The 15,746-nt window shown below is 37.3% G+C and overlaps 1 protein-coding gene across 2 annotated transcripts in view; it reads right to left on the bottom strand.

The window, feature by feature from the left end:
• The window catches only part of ITGA1 (integrin subunit alpha 1), a 71,927-nt gene that overhangs the window by 8,837 nt on the left and 47,344 nt on the right, over window positions 1-15,746 (bottom strand). For both annotated transcript variants that reach the window (XR_010426531.1, XM_064641339.1), the window contains exons 12-25: window positions 14,888-15,030; window positions 13,171-13,314; window positions 11,533-11,787; window positions 10,977-11,107; window positions 8,904-9,067; window positions 8,577-8,713; window positions 7,535-7,645; window positions 6,936-7,021; window positions 6,597-6,732; window positions 5,552-5,632; window positions 4,163-4,239; window positions 3,403-3,492; window positions 2,287-2,389; window positions 318-431 (exon numbers count right to left, since the gene is read on the bottom strand). Coding sequence is in view for 1 of the 2 variants with exons in the window: in XM_064641339.1 (XP_064497409.1) it covers window positions 318-431; window positions 2,287-2,389; window positions 3,403-3,492; window positions 4,163-4,239; window positions 5,552-5,632; window positions 6,597-6,732; window positions 6,936-7,021; window positions 7,535-7,645; window positions 8,577-8,713; window positions 8,904-9,067; window positions 10,977-11,107; window positions 11,533-11,787; window positions 13,171-13,314; window positions 14,888-15,030 (1,772 nt within the window). In the remaining variant the exon portion in view is untranslated. The remainder of the gene's footprint in view (window positions 1-317; window positions 432-2,286; window positions 2,390-3,402; window positions 3,493-4,162; window positions 4,240-5,551; window positions 5,633-6,596; window positions 6,733-6,935; window positions 7,022-7,534; window positions 7,646-8,576; window positions 8,714-8,903; window positions 9,068-10,976; window positions 11,108-11,532; window positions 11,788-13,170; window positions 13,315-14,887; window positions 15,031-15,746) is intronic.

The raw sequence follows: 15,746 nt of genomic DNA, 5'->3' as shown, positions 1-15,746 counted from the left end.
AATGGAGACAACCATATGGAGGCTCATATCTCAGTCAGGACATCTCAGCACTTGGCAATATAACAAATTAGCCTTGTTATAGTCCAGTTATTGTTCAATACAATTTTAAATCTGCATGTTTTCTTTTGAGAAAATTTGTCCCTCTGTCTTCTTATGCACATCTGTACATACTCTTAAAACACCAGCATCTTGTTATTTAGACTGAAAGCAATATATCTACCTTGTTGCAAGGCATCTCAAATGTTTACATTTTGCAGTTTCTTACAGCATAAATTTTGAATTCAAATTTATCATAAAAGTACAAATTCATAGCTTACTTGGGTATGTGACAATGCAGTAAGGTAGAGGAGAGTGTTCTTGGCTGCTGTTACATTGGGATAAAAGATCTGCAGTGTGAGGTTTGGCATTGGAAAATGTTCACCTTTTTCAATCTATGAAAAAAGAAAAATGTTTTTATTAGTTCTTTCCTTATTTTGTTAGTTTTTGATTGTGATTTTTTTCCTTTCCTGTATTTTTATTTTTTCTTTTTATTTTTACATTTCCACAGTCAGTTACTTTTCCAAGAACAGCTTCTTGTGAATTAGCAGATATATTCTTCTGTAGTCTTTGGTAATACAATGCTCTGTTGAAGAAAATCAAGTTAACAGGATGAAAGAGGCCATTTTGACATAAATTCCTTCTTGTTGTCTTGCTTACTGTATCTTCTTATCATCTGGGAAGATCATAAAATATCTTTCATTTCAATATATAATAAACACCCAAATACTTTAACATAGGAGAGAAGCCACTGTATCAGTGGTGGCTTCTACTGGTTCCTCCTCAGATATGCTTAGGTAACTGCCCTTCCAATCACCTGCTCCTCTCTCCTCTTTTCTCTGAGACTCTTTCTGGAAAGGCTTGCTGCGGTTGAGGATGGAGAAATACCTAGGTGGAATTGCTGGCAGGGGAATTAGTGATCTTGTCTCTGAAGTGGCAAACTTAATAAATGCTTAAGAACCTTTTACCCTTTTTTCTTCTGGCTACTCATTTGCCCATTTGTCCACAAAAGCTTTGACATAACTGGATTTAAGCTTTTATACTTAAAAATGTAACTGAGTAAAAGACTGTAGGTGGGCTAAAAAATAAGAAAAAACTGCTTTGCCTTTGCTATTTAGTGAGAGCAAGAATTTCCCCATGGCTCATTTTTTACAGATAGAAATTGATTCCTAGATTTTTATGCTTTTTGTATGGGACTCTTGCTCAGTTTTGGATTTTGACACTGGGAAACAAGGATGCTCTCAAGATAAGTAAATTCAGTCCTGCAGCAAATTTAGGCTGCGCTTTTAGTCACAGATTCATTGAATCATGGACTGGTTTGGGTTAGAAGAGATCTTAAAGATCATCTAGTTCCAACTCCCCTTGCCATAGGCAGGGACACCTTCCTTCCGCTAGAACAGGTTGCTCAAAGCCCTGTCCAACCTGGCCTTGAACACTTGCAGGGATGGGGCATCCACAACTTCTCCAGTGCCTCACCACCAGATATCTTCCTGATATCCAATCTAAACCTGCTCTCTTTCAGTTTAGCCATTCCCCCTTTCCTATCACTACATGCCCTCATGAAAAGTCCCTCTCTGGCTTTCTTTAGGCCCCCTTTAGGTACTGGAAAGCCACAATGAGATCTCTCTGTAGCCTTCTTCAGGCTGAACAGCCCCAACTGCTCCAGACTGTCCTTGTAGGAGTGGTGCTGCAGCCCTCTGATCATCTTTATGGCCCTCCTCCGGACCCATCTTAGCAGGTCCATGTCCTTTGTATTTTGGGAGTCTGGATGTAGCAGTCCAGCAGGGATCTCACAAGATACTTTGCAGTATTCATTCCATTAGGAAGACCACATTCTTGGAGCATGGTATTTACCTTTTACAAATTTGACTCAATTTTGGAAATAGCCGTTCTGAACTGCAATGGGCATAGGCCAAATTCTCATTTACCAGGACATGCTCTCTTTCCCCAGCTGAGGATAGCAGCTCTAAAACCCACCAGAACTACGCTGCAGGAGATGGACCACTCTCAGACTCTCTGACTCACATTACTCCAAAGGAAGGGGAAAAAAAAGTGTAAAACACAAAATATGAATGGAGAAGGTTTAACAGTTTGCATACCTGCTATTTTAGTAATAGGCTATCACATTAAGCAATTCAAGACAAAAATAAAAAAAAAAGAAGGAGATTACGCTAGTACCTATATCCTATAGGTACCTATATCCTAGGTACCTATATCCTATAGGTACTAGGATTTTTAATCATTTCTTACCCTATAATGTAAAGTAACTTCATCCCCGATCTGTTCTGTTGTGTTAATAGCGGTAGGGATGGTATCATTTGCCCCAATTATAACATGGTGCTCTTTGAAAATGCTGTGGGTTAAAAAACACACAAAAACCCCAGTAAGCACAAAATCTTCATAAAAATCTATCAGTTAATAACATAAGCCTTTTCATTATTTAATGAATTTCAGGACTAGTCTTGCAATTAAGAGTGCACTGCTACTTCCACTGAAGTTCAGCTGTTCTGCTTTCTGAGTAGGCCTCACTTTTTATTGCATACATTTAGAATGTTTTGTTCAGATAAAACTACAAAATGAGCAAATATTATTCCGAAAAATAATCCATCAGAGTCTGATTTTGCTTTTCTTATTCTAGTCATGCAGTCCCTTATCCTGGGTATTGCCACGTGAGACAGGCAGCCTCCTATAAAAGACAGAATCAAGCAAAACCAGAACAAAACCGGCATGTTCTAAATCCAACCTGATTACCTGTGGGACAAACAAAGACTGGATTTGAACCATGAAATGCATCCAAAATGAATTTGGCTTAATTATTTACACCTGCAAACCATGCAATGTAGTTTACTAATAGTATTCATAAAGCTTTTCAGATATGGAATTTAACCGCATTCTAGCTATTTCTGAAAATAAAGTGTACTACAAGACCTGCACTAAAGTTTAGGTCTGAACTTATAAAAACAAACTCTAAGAACCTAAAATTAAGAATAATTTTTGAAGATGGAAATCTAACACCACACCACAAAATATTATAGTGATATAAAGCCATGGCCATCAGGAAGCTGATGTACCTGAAACACTTTGAATTAATATGGCAAAGTACAGGAACAAAACCTGCTGTTTTACTTACAAACTGCAGACCAAATTTAAATAGATAATACTTAATTACAGCCAAATATGGGCAGTAACTGCTCCAATATTTCATGTAATTTCTCTTTTCACTAAAGCCTGTGCTTCCTTTTTATGAGCCTTGAAGCTGTTGTCAGTAAATACTGAGCACAGTTCAACAGCTAAACAACACTATATTCTCCCTGAACACCTGCTATTTGCTGTGCGAACAAATAAAGTACAGAGAAGCATGAATACCTTACAAAGATTAATCCTACTTCATATTTTACTGGAATTGTAACATGTCCTCTGTTATCACTCAACGTCTCAGGTGGTTCTTCACTGTCACTAAAACAAAACAACACACGTCACTCAGATCAGACTGTTGCAGACGCAGCACAACTGCTGGGTGGAAAAGGATCTTAAGAAACTGAAATACCTACAGCTCTGATACAAAAGCATACTACTCATTTCCAGTTAATTCCTGTCTCCTAAAAATAAATTCAAAATACTACTTCCAATAACTGATAAGTCCTGCACCAGCTCCAGCTCATAAAAGCATCTTTGTTAAAATTACAGACTGCAGCTGACTGAATGAAAATGGGAATTAAGGGCCACACCATCCCTGGGTTTTGTAGGGACAATAAACACTGAGGGCAAGTGCATTCCTTTATTTTATCAGAGACTACAGCAATGCTCTTACTCTTTGAAGGCCAGAGCTTTTTGTTAACTGTGATTCATGCTAAAGTATGCCGTAATTTTGTAGGAGAATAAACCTTTGCTGAAGGTAAAAGTACCAGAAATTATGACTCATTTGTGACTCTCAGGTTGTAGAGGCTAACAGCTATTTATTTAGTCCACTCAATCCACTGCTGAACTGAATACATCTGTAAGGGTGCCAGCTCTATATATGGCTTACCACTTCTGAGTTTAGAAGTCATCTGTGTTTTACTACAAAACACAAAACTGTAGAGCTTTCTAAGAAAAAAAAGATCAGAAGGCAAAGACTGCAACTAACCTTGTTGCATATACATGAATAGTAGCATTTTCCAGGAGGTATGATGCGTTGAATTGAAATGATATTTTGAAGGAAATCTGTGTAGAGAAATATATTATGTATTTTAAAAGGAAAAAAAAAAACCCAACACACTAACAGGGCCTGATATAATGAAAATTGTACAAATTTTTGCTACTTTTATCCATAGAATCATTAGTCATGTTTTATCAGTTTTCTATGAATGAATCCACTATTTTGAATTTGTCCCAGCCAAGAGGGAAATATAACAGTTATCACTTGCTAAAGAGAAGACTGTTTTCAATTTTCAAAACTGAGAAATCTCGGGGAAATAAAATAGAAACCTGTCTTAGGTATTTCTTTATATTAAAAAAAAAAGAGGCTTTAAAAAGGAATGGATTAGGAATGCTTATCAGTGAGTCAGAGATTACTTGACTTTTGATGCAAAGTAGATGGTGAAATTTCTAAATTTAGGGCTCTGTAGCTACAGGCAAACTAAGAACTGAAGCATGAAAGGAAAATATGAAAAATCCCGCAAAGCTGGGAATGGAACATCGTGGGGACAGGCATTGGATAGTATGCTTATTTGGCTGCAAGAAGGTAACAGATGACTTAATCTCTACAAGTCCAAGACACAAACTGGAATGCATGTGTGTGGGGGCAATGTAAGAAGACATATTTCATGATTCTCCCTCTGCATGACAGAGGAACAAAGAAGAAACTGCCAGGAAAAACAGTCTTTTTTGCATGCAAATTGATTTTTACCAATTCAATATCAGAACTATCTAAGTACGGCTTTTCAAAGGCTTAGTTTAGCTAAAGCTCCCTTTCTATTCCAACAGGAGATACAGACATCAGTGGTGGTGTTCAAGGTGGAGTTTGATTTTGAGTAGACTACTTGCTGGAAAGGTCTCTCATTCCTCACTGAGCAGAGGTGAAATCTTGATGTCTGACTTTGCAGATCCAGGTTAGTATTTCCATATACAAACTTATTGTCTCTTCAACAGACTAAATTTTATATACAAAATAACTAAAGTTATAGGTTCCGGGCTGCAGAGAGCCTATGTGTCATATCAGTATATCCTAACAAATACTCTGTACACCTAGACACAGACACTTCTGGCCAGGTGCGTCACTTGTTTTCTGACAGTGTCAACGATGGCAATACACATCTGTTACCTCCTTACATACCACAGCTGACTGCCCAGGTACTGAATATCTGATGTTTTCCCATTTGGCTCAGTGCAGCTACCATCAAGGATAGTTTGGGAAACATGAAAGGACAGTTTTTGGGATGTACACAAAAGAAAAGAAATTCAGAGGTGTTAGGGACTGCCTTGGCTTTAGAACAATATGGGGCAAGGAGAATTTGCATGCAGGGGGACTTTTTACCTCTTCTGCAGGTTTTAGAAATGGATATCCCACTTTACAGGTGATGTTGTGATTAGATTCACAGCTATCTTTCTGTATATCCTACAGGGAAAAAGAAAGTGAAGAAAACTTTAAATTTTGACTAAGCATCAAGGACCTGCTGCACATATATATACCACTGCTGCTTTTCATTGTCAAAATATTGTAAGAGTCAAAGACTTAATTGAACTAGAAGAAAAATAGGGAGACACAAATTCTGCAAAATAATTGCCACCTATGGACATCTACATCAATTACTAGCCATTATTCCTTTCCAGCGATGGTGTTTGGAACACTTGGAATTACATGCCTACCGGACATCATGGAAATTAGTTAAGGGGTCTAGCACGTCAACATATCTATAATTGCACAGTTTTAACATGCAATTTTTTAAATATGTTCCTAACATAGCAATAAAAGTGACTTTCATACTCCATCAATTATTGCCACAAGGTCAGCAATAGTGCAGTGGATCCCTGACTTCTCCTAATATGCAGCATCAGGACTGTTGACTATTGATTAGGACTTCTCCTAATATTTCTCACCTGAACTGAGGTGAATTTGTAGCAAATCTGCTGAGGCAGGCAGAAAAACAGCCCCTTCAGAAATGCTGTCTGATACAGAGACGATGCAGGCACGGATCTATTCTGTCCTATGAAGACATTGCTTTTCCTATACACATGCAAAAGGCGAATTCTAGGGACTCAGGGGTTCTATTACAAATAACAAGGCATTTCTGGCTCTGTAGATCTACAAATGATTCATGGTGCTGACGTTCCTCTAAGAGGCAGGCACTTTGTCCAAGTGTCATAGTGAAACTTGTGTCTGTAGTTAATGGATGAGGCTAGGCAAAAGACTGCTCAGGTCAAAATAAATACTCTTTTAGAGCGATAAGCCAGGACAAGAGCCCTTCAAACCAACTGAGATGATGCCAGAGCAGTCAAATTCAGGTTTAATAAAAAAGCTTCCTCAGACCTCTCTAGAAATATAGGTTGTGATACATTTCATAATGCGAAAAAAATCCTACCTCAATGCCAGCAAAAATAATATTTGGAGAATATTGAACCAAAACTCTGGTATTATAGGCACTGTCTTTTTTGTTCTTCACAGAGAGCTGGATCATGAACTTATCATTCCGTGACTTTACAATGAATGGAGAAGAGCTGTAAAATAAAGTAAGAATGTTGGACATCTTAACTGTTGAATCTGTGTTTAACATAAAGAGGAACTTCTTCCAGTGTCCAGACTATCTTGTTTCTGACTTGGAAAGGATGCCACAGCATTATTTTACTAGACCACAGAATTTATAATTGACATAGAAACTTTATACAGATATCAAGTGATACAATAAACCCAATGTAGTTACCTGTCTCCTGCTATGCTTGCTTTTACATTAAGAACAAGATCTGAAATGCATTTATTCTTGGCTCCACAATCTTTTGTGAAAGGAATCTGCAAAAATAGCATGTTTACTCTTAATTTTATTGCAATTTTTGTTAAATACTTGCATTTTAATGCATTATCTAATTTTATATAAGGTCTTCTGTTTGATAATCAGAAAAGTCTGCTCTAATATTAATCAGTTAAACATGCCAATATCCTGTAAAATGTGGTGAAACATAAGCTTTCTAATCATTCCCTTCTAAGAGATTTACCTAGATTCTGAAAAGAAGCATTAGTAGAAGTATGAATTATGCCAAACACCACCAAAATAAATGGCTAATATTCCCATGCTCTCTTCTATCTTCAATTAACTATGGACAGCTTTAAACCCCCAGCCTGGTTCGCAAGCAAACTGAATCATGCTTTTTATTCCTGAATACTCATTTAGCGGAAACATATCCTAGATAGGCTCAATGACCCACCCTCTTTAACCAATTTGTGGACAACAGTTCTGGCTCTTGTGTGGGCTACAGTTTCTACCTTAAATACTTTGGTTATTGATACAGAATCTTACTAACTTACGTATTCAGATATTGAATTTGGCAGGTTGCTATCAAGAACAGGTCCACTCTCTGGATCAGAAAAATTGAACTCCAGCAAAACCTTTACAGAGTCCTGAAAGTCAGGCTTATCCTAGAACATAAAGAAAACAAAACTGCTTTTATGGACATTCAGTTTAGTATCTAAGGAGGTTAAAAAAAAAAAAACCAACAATGCTGAGGTAATATATTTTTCAGTCATGTTGTTGCCATCCTTGCTAGAGAAGCATCTGAGTTCTTGCAACTGATAAACATCTAACGTGCCAATCCTTACAAACATCTACTAATGTTTTGTGTGTCTTATTATAAAAAACGTCATATAGTCTGAGCATGTCCAACACAGTTTGATTTAAGAACATCTCAGAACTGTCAACTCATAGACTTTCCTCTTTAGTGTGCTCAAAGGATCTGTAAGATGAGCAGCAGCAGTATTACCTTGTGTGAAATCGAACTTAGGCCTGGTATGGGGAGAAGAAAATTCTGGGCATCGTTTATCATTAGTATTGAATTATGATACAACTGTGAAGCCACTAAACATTTTAATTGTGGGTAGCTTATAATATGCAACTCCATTCACTCTGCTCCTTAGGTACATTCTGGGCAATTTCATACTCACATTTCTGTTTTGCAGTGAATAAGTATTCTCTGCGCCCAAACCTAATTTGCAAGTTTTTTTACTATGTTTTAGTAGGAGGAAATGCACCAATATGCGAACTCTAGCTCACATGCACCTGCTGAGTTTTGAGTGCACCTAAACTACTAACCACGATAGCTGGTTGGTTCCACCAACTGTGGTATGTTCGTTCTTAAGACAAACACAAATAGAGCCATAGGTAAAGAGGCTGTACATGTAAGTAAATAGTTTATACATGTATAAATAAATAAATCTAAGTGTTAAACAAATTTTGTAACACTTCTTAAGATTAATTCCATACACTGATTTTGTTGTCCAATTTACAGTTAATGGAATGCATATTTGGGTTATGGTGTCAACATGAGAAAAATACTTTAAATGATTTACTTGCCAACATGTAGAAGTTATGTTTAGTACATTCTGACCCTTTGATAGTTATATTTTTTTGCATTTTCCTCTCATGGCTTTCTGTGAACAAGCTTCGAGATATTTGTCTTTGTGAGTCAAGAGTAATCCAATACTGCATACCTGCAAAGGAAGTTGAGATCAATATTAGGAACCACTTTGCCTCTACACATTCTTTTTTCTCAAAATATCTTAGATGCACTTTGAATAGTGAATTTAGAAAAGTTACATTCCATTTTTTAATTAATAAATGGATTCAAGCGTAGCAGTTTTAAAATTTAGATATTCTATAGCTTAGCACTTATCTACTTACTGGATTCAAATATATCTTCTTTTGACTTTAGTCTGGTCTTAAAACAAATTGTGGCATTTATACATATTGTTTTTCTTTTATTTATCTGGCAATTTTGTTGTTGGATATTGATACTTTTAGGTGTGAATTGCATGGAAACATTTACTTCAGCCACATCACGAGACCTTAAAAAAACACAAAGAAAGTCCTTGGAAATAACTGCAGCAACTTTTTTAAATTTAAGAATCAACTCACAAAGTGTGCAAATTTCAATCTTCAACATTCAAATACAGGTACAGAACTGCAGAATCATAGAATTGTTTAAGTTCGAAAAGACTTTTAAGATCATCGAGTTCAACTGTCAAAACATGTCTAGCTAAAAGGAAAAAAAACCCTTAACGTTCTTTGGAAAATAACAGAAGTGCAAAATCCACAATTGAAATGGGATTCCTGTGGCACATGGTGGTGGTACCATGCTGCAGTGCAGTTGCAGGCACAGCACTGGCCATGTTGTGTCAGTTAAGGGGCCATGTTTTATTTCATGTCTTCTGTCCTGGCTGTGTGATGCTGTGAAAGCACCTGGTAGTTGCAATGCACTTCTCTGGCACATTTTCGTTCTGCATTTGCCTTTCTCCATTTATGCAGACTATTACACACCTGCGAACTGCCATTACAGAGAGAACTCATCATACAGAAACAAAAAAGTGAGGAACACAAAGAGGAGGGAAAGAAATATCTTCAGCAGCCAAAACCTAAAAAGCTCAACTTTTAAAATCAATCAGGAGGGAAAACCCCTGAAGAACTGGGGACAAGAGCAACGTGAGTCTAGAGAAATGGGTCTAGAGAAGTAATTAACTATATATTCTATACATAATACCAGTGAAAAAGAAATTACAGAGGAAACAGTCACAGGGTTTCTCCACACTGGTATACTTGTTTCAGAACAGATACCAGGTGAAATATTTCCAAAAGCATTTAAGCAGTTCTGTAGAGCCAGTCCCATTTTATGAGACTGAAGGCCCAGACTCATCGTCAAGAGTATCCACGGATGAACATAATAGTATATATAAGCTGGACGGCAGTGTGCCATCTCTTAGGTTCTGAGTAGATAAACAGGCTGAGATTCACCCCTAATTTGTTTCACTTTAACTCTTTTTAACCCCTTCAATGCATTCCTGTCTCATCCTTTGCTCTGATTCATTTCCCTTTTGGCCATGAGATGCATTACGTCAGTGTACTAAACCAGCAAAAAATTTAGCTGGCAAAATAACTTTCTTCAGATTTGTGATCTAACTAATGCAGTGAAAGGGCATGACACTTTGTTCACACATGGAGCTTTTAGAAAGAAACTACCAGGTGAAGGTGAGGAGCTGGCAGCTTGAGGATAGTAGCAAGCCTTGACAAACTTTGACCACCTAGCAGGTCAGTCAGGTGAAACAGCAGGACAGCGAAGGCAAGGATTAGCAGTGGGTTAGCAAGTTCCATAACAGGGACAGAAATAGTTTTAGTTGTGCTTTAGAAATGAGGGGTTTCATATCATATTGTTTATTTCTGTATCTCTCAAATATTGTATTGCTCATTATGACATCTGAATCATACTCTCATATAAAGAAAATGAATTCACTGTTAACCAGAAAACTTAGTTAAATTTTTCAGATTTTCTGTGGGAAGTCAAACAGCAGTTTTCACATTAGGAAATAAAATCAGTTTTCTTAGTGACCCCTTTACATTTGAACCTGTTTTTGATACTGTTAATAAGATAATATGAAATATACTGTGATAAAAAAGAACAATTAGGGGTTGTTCCTATTTTACATAGTGCCACAATTAGAATTAGTTTCTATTTTGAAGATAGTCTAGGAGGGTAAGTTCTTCATACTAGGCTAACAAGGTTTCTATAACATTCCTGTATTTATAACTGTATACATTGTTTTATGCTCGTTCCTCCAGAGAGACATAAAAAGATGAAGATTCACAGTCAGTGTCAAAGCATGAGACGAAACCAGTATCCTGATGAAACCAGTCACACATGCAAGTTACATTGGTACCAAAAGCAAAAGTTTATGTCCTGACAGTTGCTGTGAGTCTCCATACCAGAAGAGGGCGGCCCCACCAAGGCCTCCGATGGTAACATCAATCAGCCCGTCGTCGTTTAAATCCATTTCTCCATGCACAGACTGGCCAAAAAATTTCACTTTTTCCCCATCTCCACCTGATGCAATACGCTGTGAAATGCGTAAAAAGGTTAATGCAGTGCACATTGGAGGGTTTTATAAGAGCAGTCAAGATGCATTTGATGGCAGTGAGATGGGGTTTAGATGCTTTTAAGTATATTAAATTTTCATTACAATACTCCTAAAACAGTGACCATGGTGATGAACACACTATAAATTTTCAGATTGCAAAACATCTACTTTTTGGCTGTACAGATCACATTAGAATGTTTCTAACAGAAACAAGCAAATATATTTTCTAACACCATTAAGAGCCAGATTCAATTAAATCAGTATGAGTTCAAAAGTACAGAGCAATTTTAAAAAGAAGCTGTTACAACTGGTCAAGTCACAGTTTGATACTAAGTTGGGAAGACAGGGTTATATACATTATATACATTAGAGAGGCTGGCAATCTCCAAAGTTTTATTTCATACCTGTGAATATTTTTTACTGATTGCTTTGCCACGGCCATGATAAATATAAACAGCTCCCCGATGGTCATCCTCTAAGGGAGAACCTATTACAATGTCATTATATCCATCAAGATTGAGATCCTTCACTGCAGCAATTGCAGTCCCGAAGCGGGCACCACAAGGCTCATTCTTAAGAACCTTGCAGGTGTCCTGTTTTAACGGTGAACAGCATGTCTGCTTTATAGGCTCGAGACTCATCTGATATTCAAAATTTGTCTGTGAAAGAACAGATTTGCAGTTTGTGAATTTCCATTATTGTTTTAGCAATGCAGACTTATAAGAGCGCCTGTCCAGAAGACAAACAGATGAATTAAACAAAACAATTACATTCTATTCCTAGTAATTGATTGCACTGTAGAAATTGTGATTCTATAACTATAATTCAAATGCTCTTTATGAGCAGCGTGTGGGAAAGACATTCTTGCTTCCCCTCTTTCTGTATCTAGATGCTTCTGCATACTTCTTGAAGTTAGAGTTTCACAGGAAAGCATAGTATCATAACAACTTTTGGATGTTATTGTAAGTAAACCACTTCATTCTTTAGATAGTGTAAAGAGTTTTTCTAAAGGCATTCTCTTAATCTGAGAAGTTAGCCAAGTTTCTGATGAAACACAGATGGCAATACTGTTATTCTAGAATAAAAGACAGCATTTCTTCTACTTAGACTGAATTTTGCCCTCGGTACACACATTCACCATGGCCTAACATACATGATCTGATCCAGAGTGCATCCTAGACCAAAAACACACAGACACTATGGTATTTAACCAATCTTTCCAAGAGGTTGGTCACATGTGTTCCATGTTAGAGATTAGCAGTGGCAAGCAGTTGCTGTATTTCCTTTCTTTGGAGAAAATAAAAGGAAGCACAGGAAAGACAAATTTCAAACCCCAAATTGCTGGAGGACATGGAATTTTTGTTTTCTCACCAACTCTATTCACCAGCAATCTGTTGTTAGCGACATGAATGTAGAAATTGGAAGAATTACTTGTCAAATATATCCAGTATCTCCAGGTCCCTTTCTTGAAACAGTATTTTAGGAGACCATCATTGCTAAGACATATTTTGATAATTGTTATAACAATACACAATGGTGCTGGACTAAAAGAAGAAAAAAAAAGAAGAAAAAGTATGCATAGACATTGGAAGGAGAAACTTATCAAATTAAGAAACTGAGGTGTGGCTGCTATAATCCTCAGTCTAGTGGGACATGTTTAAAAGCTGTTGAATGTATGGTGTTTAGCTCTAGGTTGCTAAGCAAGTCATAAGGAGACTGGAAATCACACTTTTAGGATGGATGAGCCTTACTGTTTCCTAATCTATGAAAGCAAAAAGAAAATGTGATAGAAAATTAATCCTATAAATTTGCATGTATGCCATATTGTGGCTTATAGGATATATACATAATACAGTCTGTTAGAAAGAATTTGAGAATAAAGTTTTAAAATTAGTTGCATTATAAGCTTAATTGTCAAAATTGTGTTTCTCTATTTTCAACAGGTTATCTTCCCCAGTTCAAATTATCATCTTTCTTTAAAATAAGGATATGAAGACAGTAAAGAGCATGCTCTATTCCTGATCAATAAACATCGTTCTTACCTTGTTCAGACTGTAAACATATACCTTCCCTTGCTCCTCCTTCTCAGTTCCCATATACATAGGAGCTCCAACAAGAAGAAGGTCTGTAAATGAGTCCCTATCGATGTCGACTGTGGTAATAACACCCCCAAAGTATGACCCAATCTGTAGGAAAACATATACATCAGAGACAGCAAAGTCATGCAACAGTTTTTTTTCAGAGACCTATTAGGGCTTGTTTACAACAATGCCAAATGTTAACCATTAGGCAGAAATGTTCTTTGCTACCTAGGAGATTTTCTTGGTTGGTTTGTCTTTGAAGCTTGTGTTCAGTTTTAGTGTTTGCTGTCTGAAATTTTTATTTAAGAGTGGTTCATTCAACTTGCTTTGGGAAGTAGGGTGTCTTAAGACAGCATTTGAATAGAAGTATCTTAGGGAAGCTAATTTTCTCTTAAAAAAAGAAGCAAAAAGGCTGCAACAGAAGCTCTGAGACAACTCAGTGCAAACAGCATTCAAAATTGTCAAGTTGCCAGTGAATGGAGAGGTAAAAAGTCTACACAAAGAGCTGGATATGTTCATAGACTTGGTACAAGCTGTAGGATTTATCTGATTACATTCACTTCACAGCTAAGCTAGACACCCTGCATTTCCTTTACACTTAACATAGTCTCTTCTAGTGCAAGATATATCTCATCTCACAGAGATGCTTCAAGTAGTCCAGATCCATCAAACCTTAAAAATCACAGAATCACAGAAAGGGTCAGGTTGGAAGGAATGACAGTGGGTCATCTTGTCCAACCTTCCTGCTCAGGCAGGGCCACCCCAGAGCACAGTTCTTGAATATCTCCACTGAGGGAGACTCCACACTCTCTCCGGGCAAACTGTTGCAGTGTGTGGTCACCTGCACAGTAAAGAAGTTCTTCCTCATGTTCAGATGGAACTTTCTGTGCATCAGTTTCTGACCATTGCCTCTTGTCCTATTGCTCAGCACCAGTGAGAAGAGCTTGGTTCGACGCTCTTGGCTTCCGCCCTTCAGATACTTATAGACATTGATGAGGTCCCCTTTCAGTCATCTCTTCTTGAGGCTGAACAGGTCCAGTTTTCTAATACCTATTTGAGTTCATTAACTCTAAAATGATTGACTGATTAGCTGAGTTGCAGACATCAGCTATAGGTGAAAATTGGGTAATTTGAATGCTTCTGAGAGAAGCTAGTACTTCAGCCTGGGGACACCGGAGCAGGCAGGTCTTTCAATCCTCATAAGCATAATATTTTCGTAATAGTACCATATTTAATTATGCAATTACATGTTGTTTCTTCTTCCTGCAGCAACAGCTCTCAGTGAGCTCCTACTCAGTATAACAAGCAACTGTTCAATATTTCATTCTATTCCAGCTGATGCTTTTGCACAGAACCCTGCTTGTCACAGCTTGTTTCCTGCCAGTGACATGCCCTTCTACTCATCAGACAGAGAAAATTGCATGTACAGAGATGGTAACAAGCACTTTGACACTGGTGTGGGTTTAACCCTCAAAGAGAAAACTACCAAGAATCTCTGAGTCCTGTAGAGTCCACTTTCCATTGCAAATTATACTAGAGGATCTGCCTAACTTTTTCTTCTGATCTTGCTTACAAATCCCAGTTTCATGAGCTCTGCTAATGAGTTCTCATTTGAAATGCTTATTTTTATTTCTCCTGCCTTATTCCTCTTGTATGTTAATCACAAATGCATACTCACTTGTTCTCCATTTAATCTCTGAATTACTTGCACCTCTTTTCCTTCCATCTTATAAATGATAACTTGGCCAGTGTGATTGTATCGTGGCTGTCCTGCTATGTACAGTACACCTCCAGGTGTCAGTGCTGAATTCACAGTATATCCTAGGAAGCAGAAAGAAGTCAAGATGCTGTACACACAGAATGCATCAGAAATACATGCTGTGATTCAGAGCATCAGAAATACATGCTGTGATTCAGAGCATTTTTAAGGCTTATTCTACAACTAGATGTTTAGCCCTACTTATGCTAGAGAAAAATAGCAGAGTTAATTAAAAGAGCTCAATGTGTATTTGCTTACAGTCTCAGAATCATGAGCACCACTGTGTTACTAAACCTGTTCACAGGGTGGTGAGCCATGTTCACTTGGCCATTCTCACACAGTGTAACTATATGATGGTGGTGATGAAATGAATAGTTGGTTGAAAAGCTACTTTCAAAGAACTGTTGTCACCAGCTCACTGTTGAACTAATAGAGTGTTTCAAAAGTGATTCTGCATTTTGAACCTAGCTCTGTTTAATAATAACAATTTAACAACTTTGGTGAAGGAAGACTCAAAAAATGTGCAGATGAATCAAAACTGTGGAAGAGTTGCAAGCGTTATGGAGGATAGGATCTAAATTAAAAATGACTTTACCAAATTTGAGTTACAAAAAATGCATTCTGCAAAGAAGACAGTGTACTTTGGGAAAAAAATTATTCTTGTGTTGATTCTTCATCAATGAAAGTGTGGCTTAAATGAGGTAACAGAGCAAACAGAACAATGAGGTGTAGAAAGTAAGACTGAGAGGAGAGAGCAAGGCCACTGAAGCTTTTTGGT

Source organism: Pseudopipra pipra, chromosome Z, assembly GCF_036250125.1.
Source record: "Pseudopipra pipra isolate bDixPip1 chromosome Z, bDixPip1.hap1, whole genome shotgun sequence".
NCBI classification, from domain to species: domain Eukaryota; kingdom Metazoa; phylum Chordata; class Aves; order Passeriformes; family Pipridae; genus Pseudopipra; species Pseudopipra pipra.
Note: the sequence above shows the minus strand (reverse complement) of the source record. Positions and strands in the feature narration are given on the sequence as shown.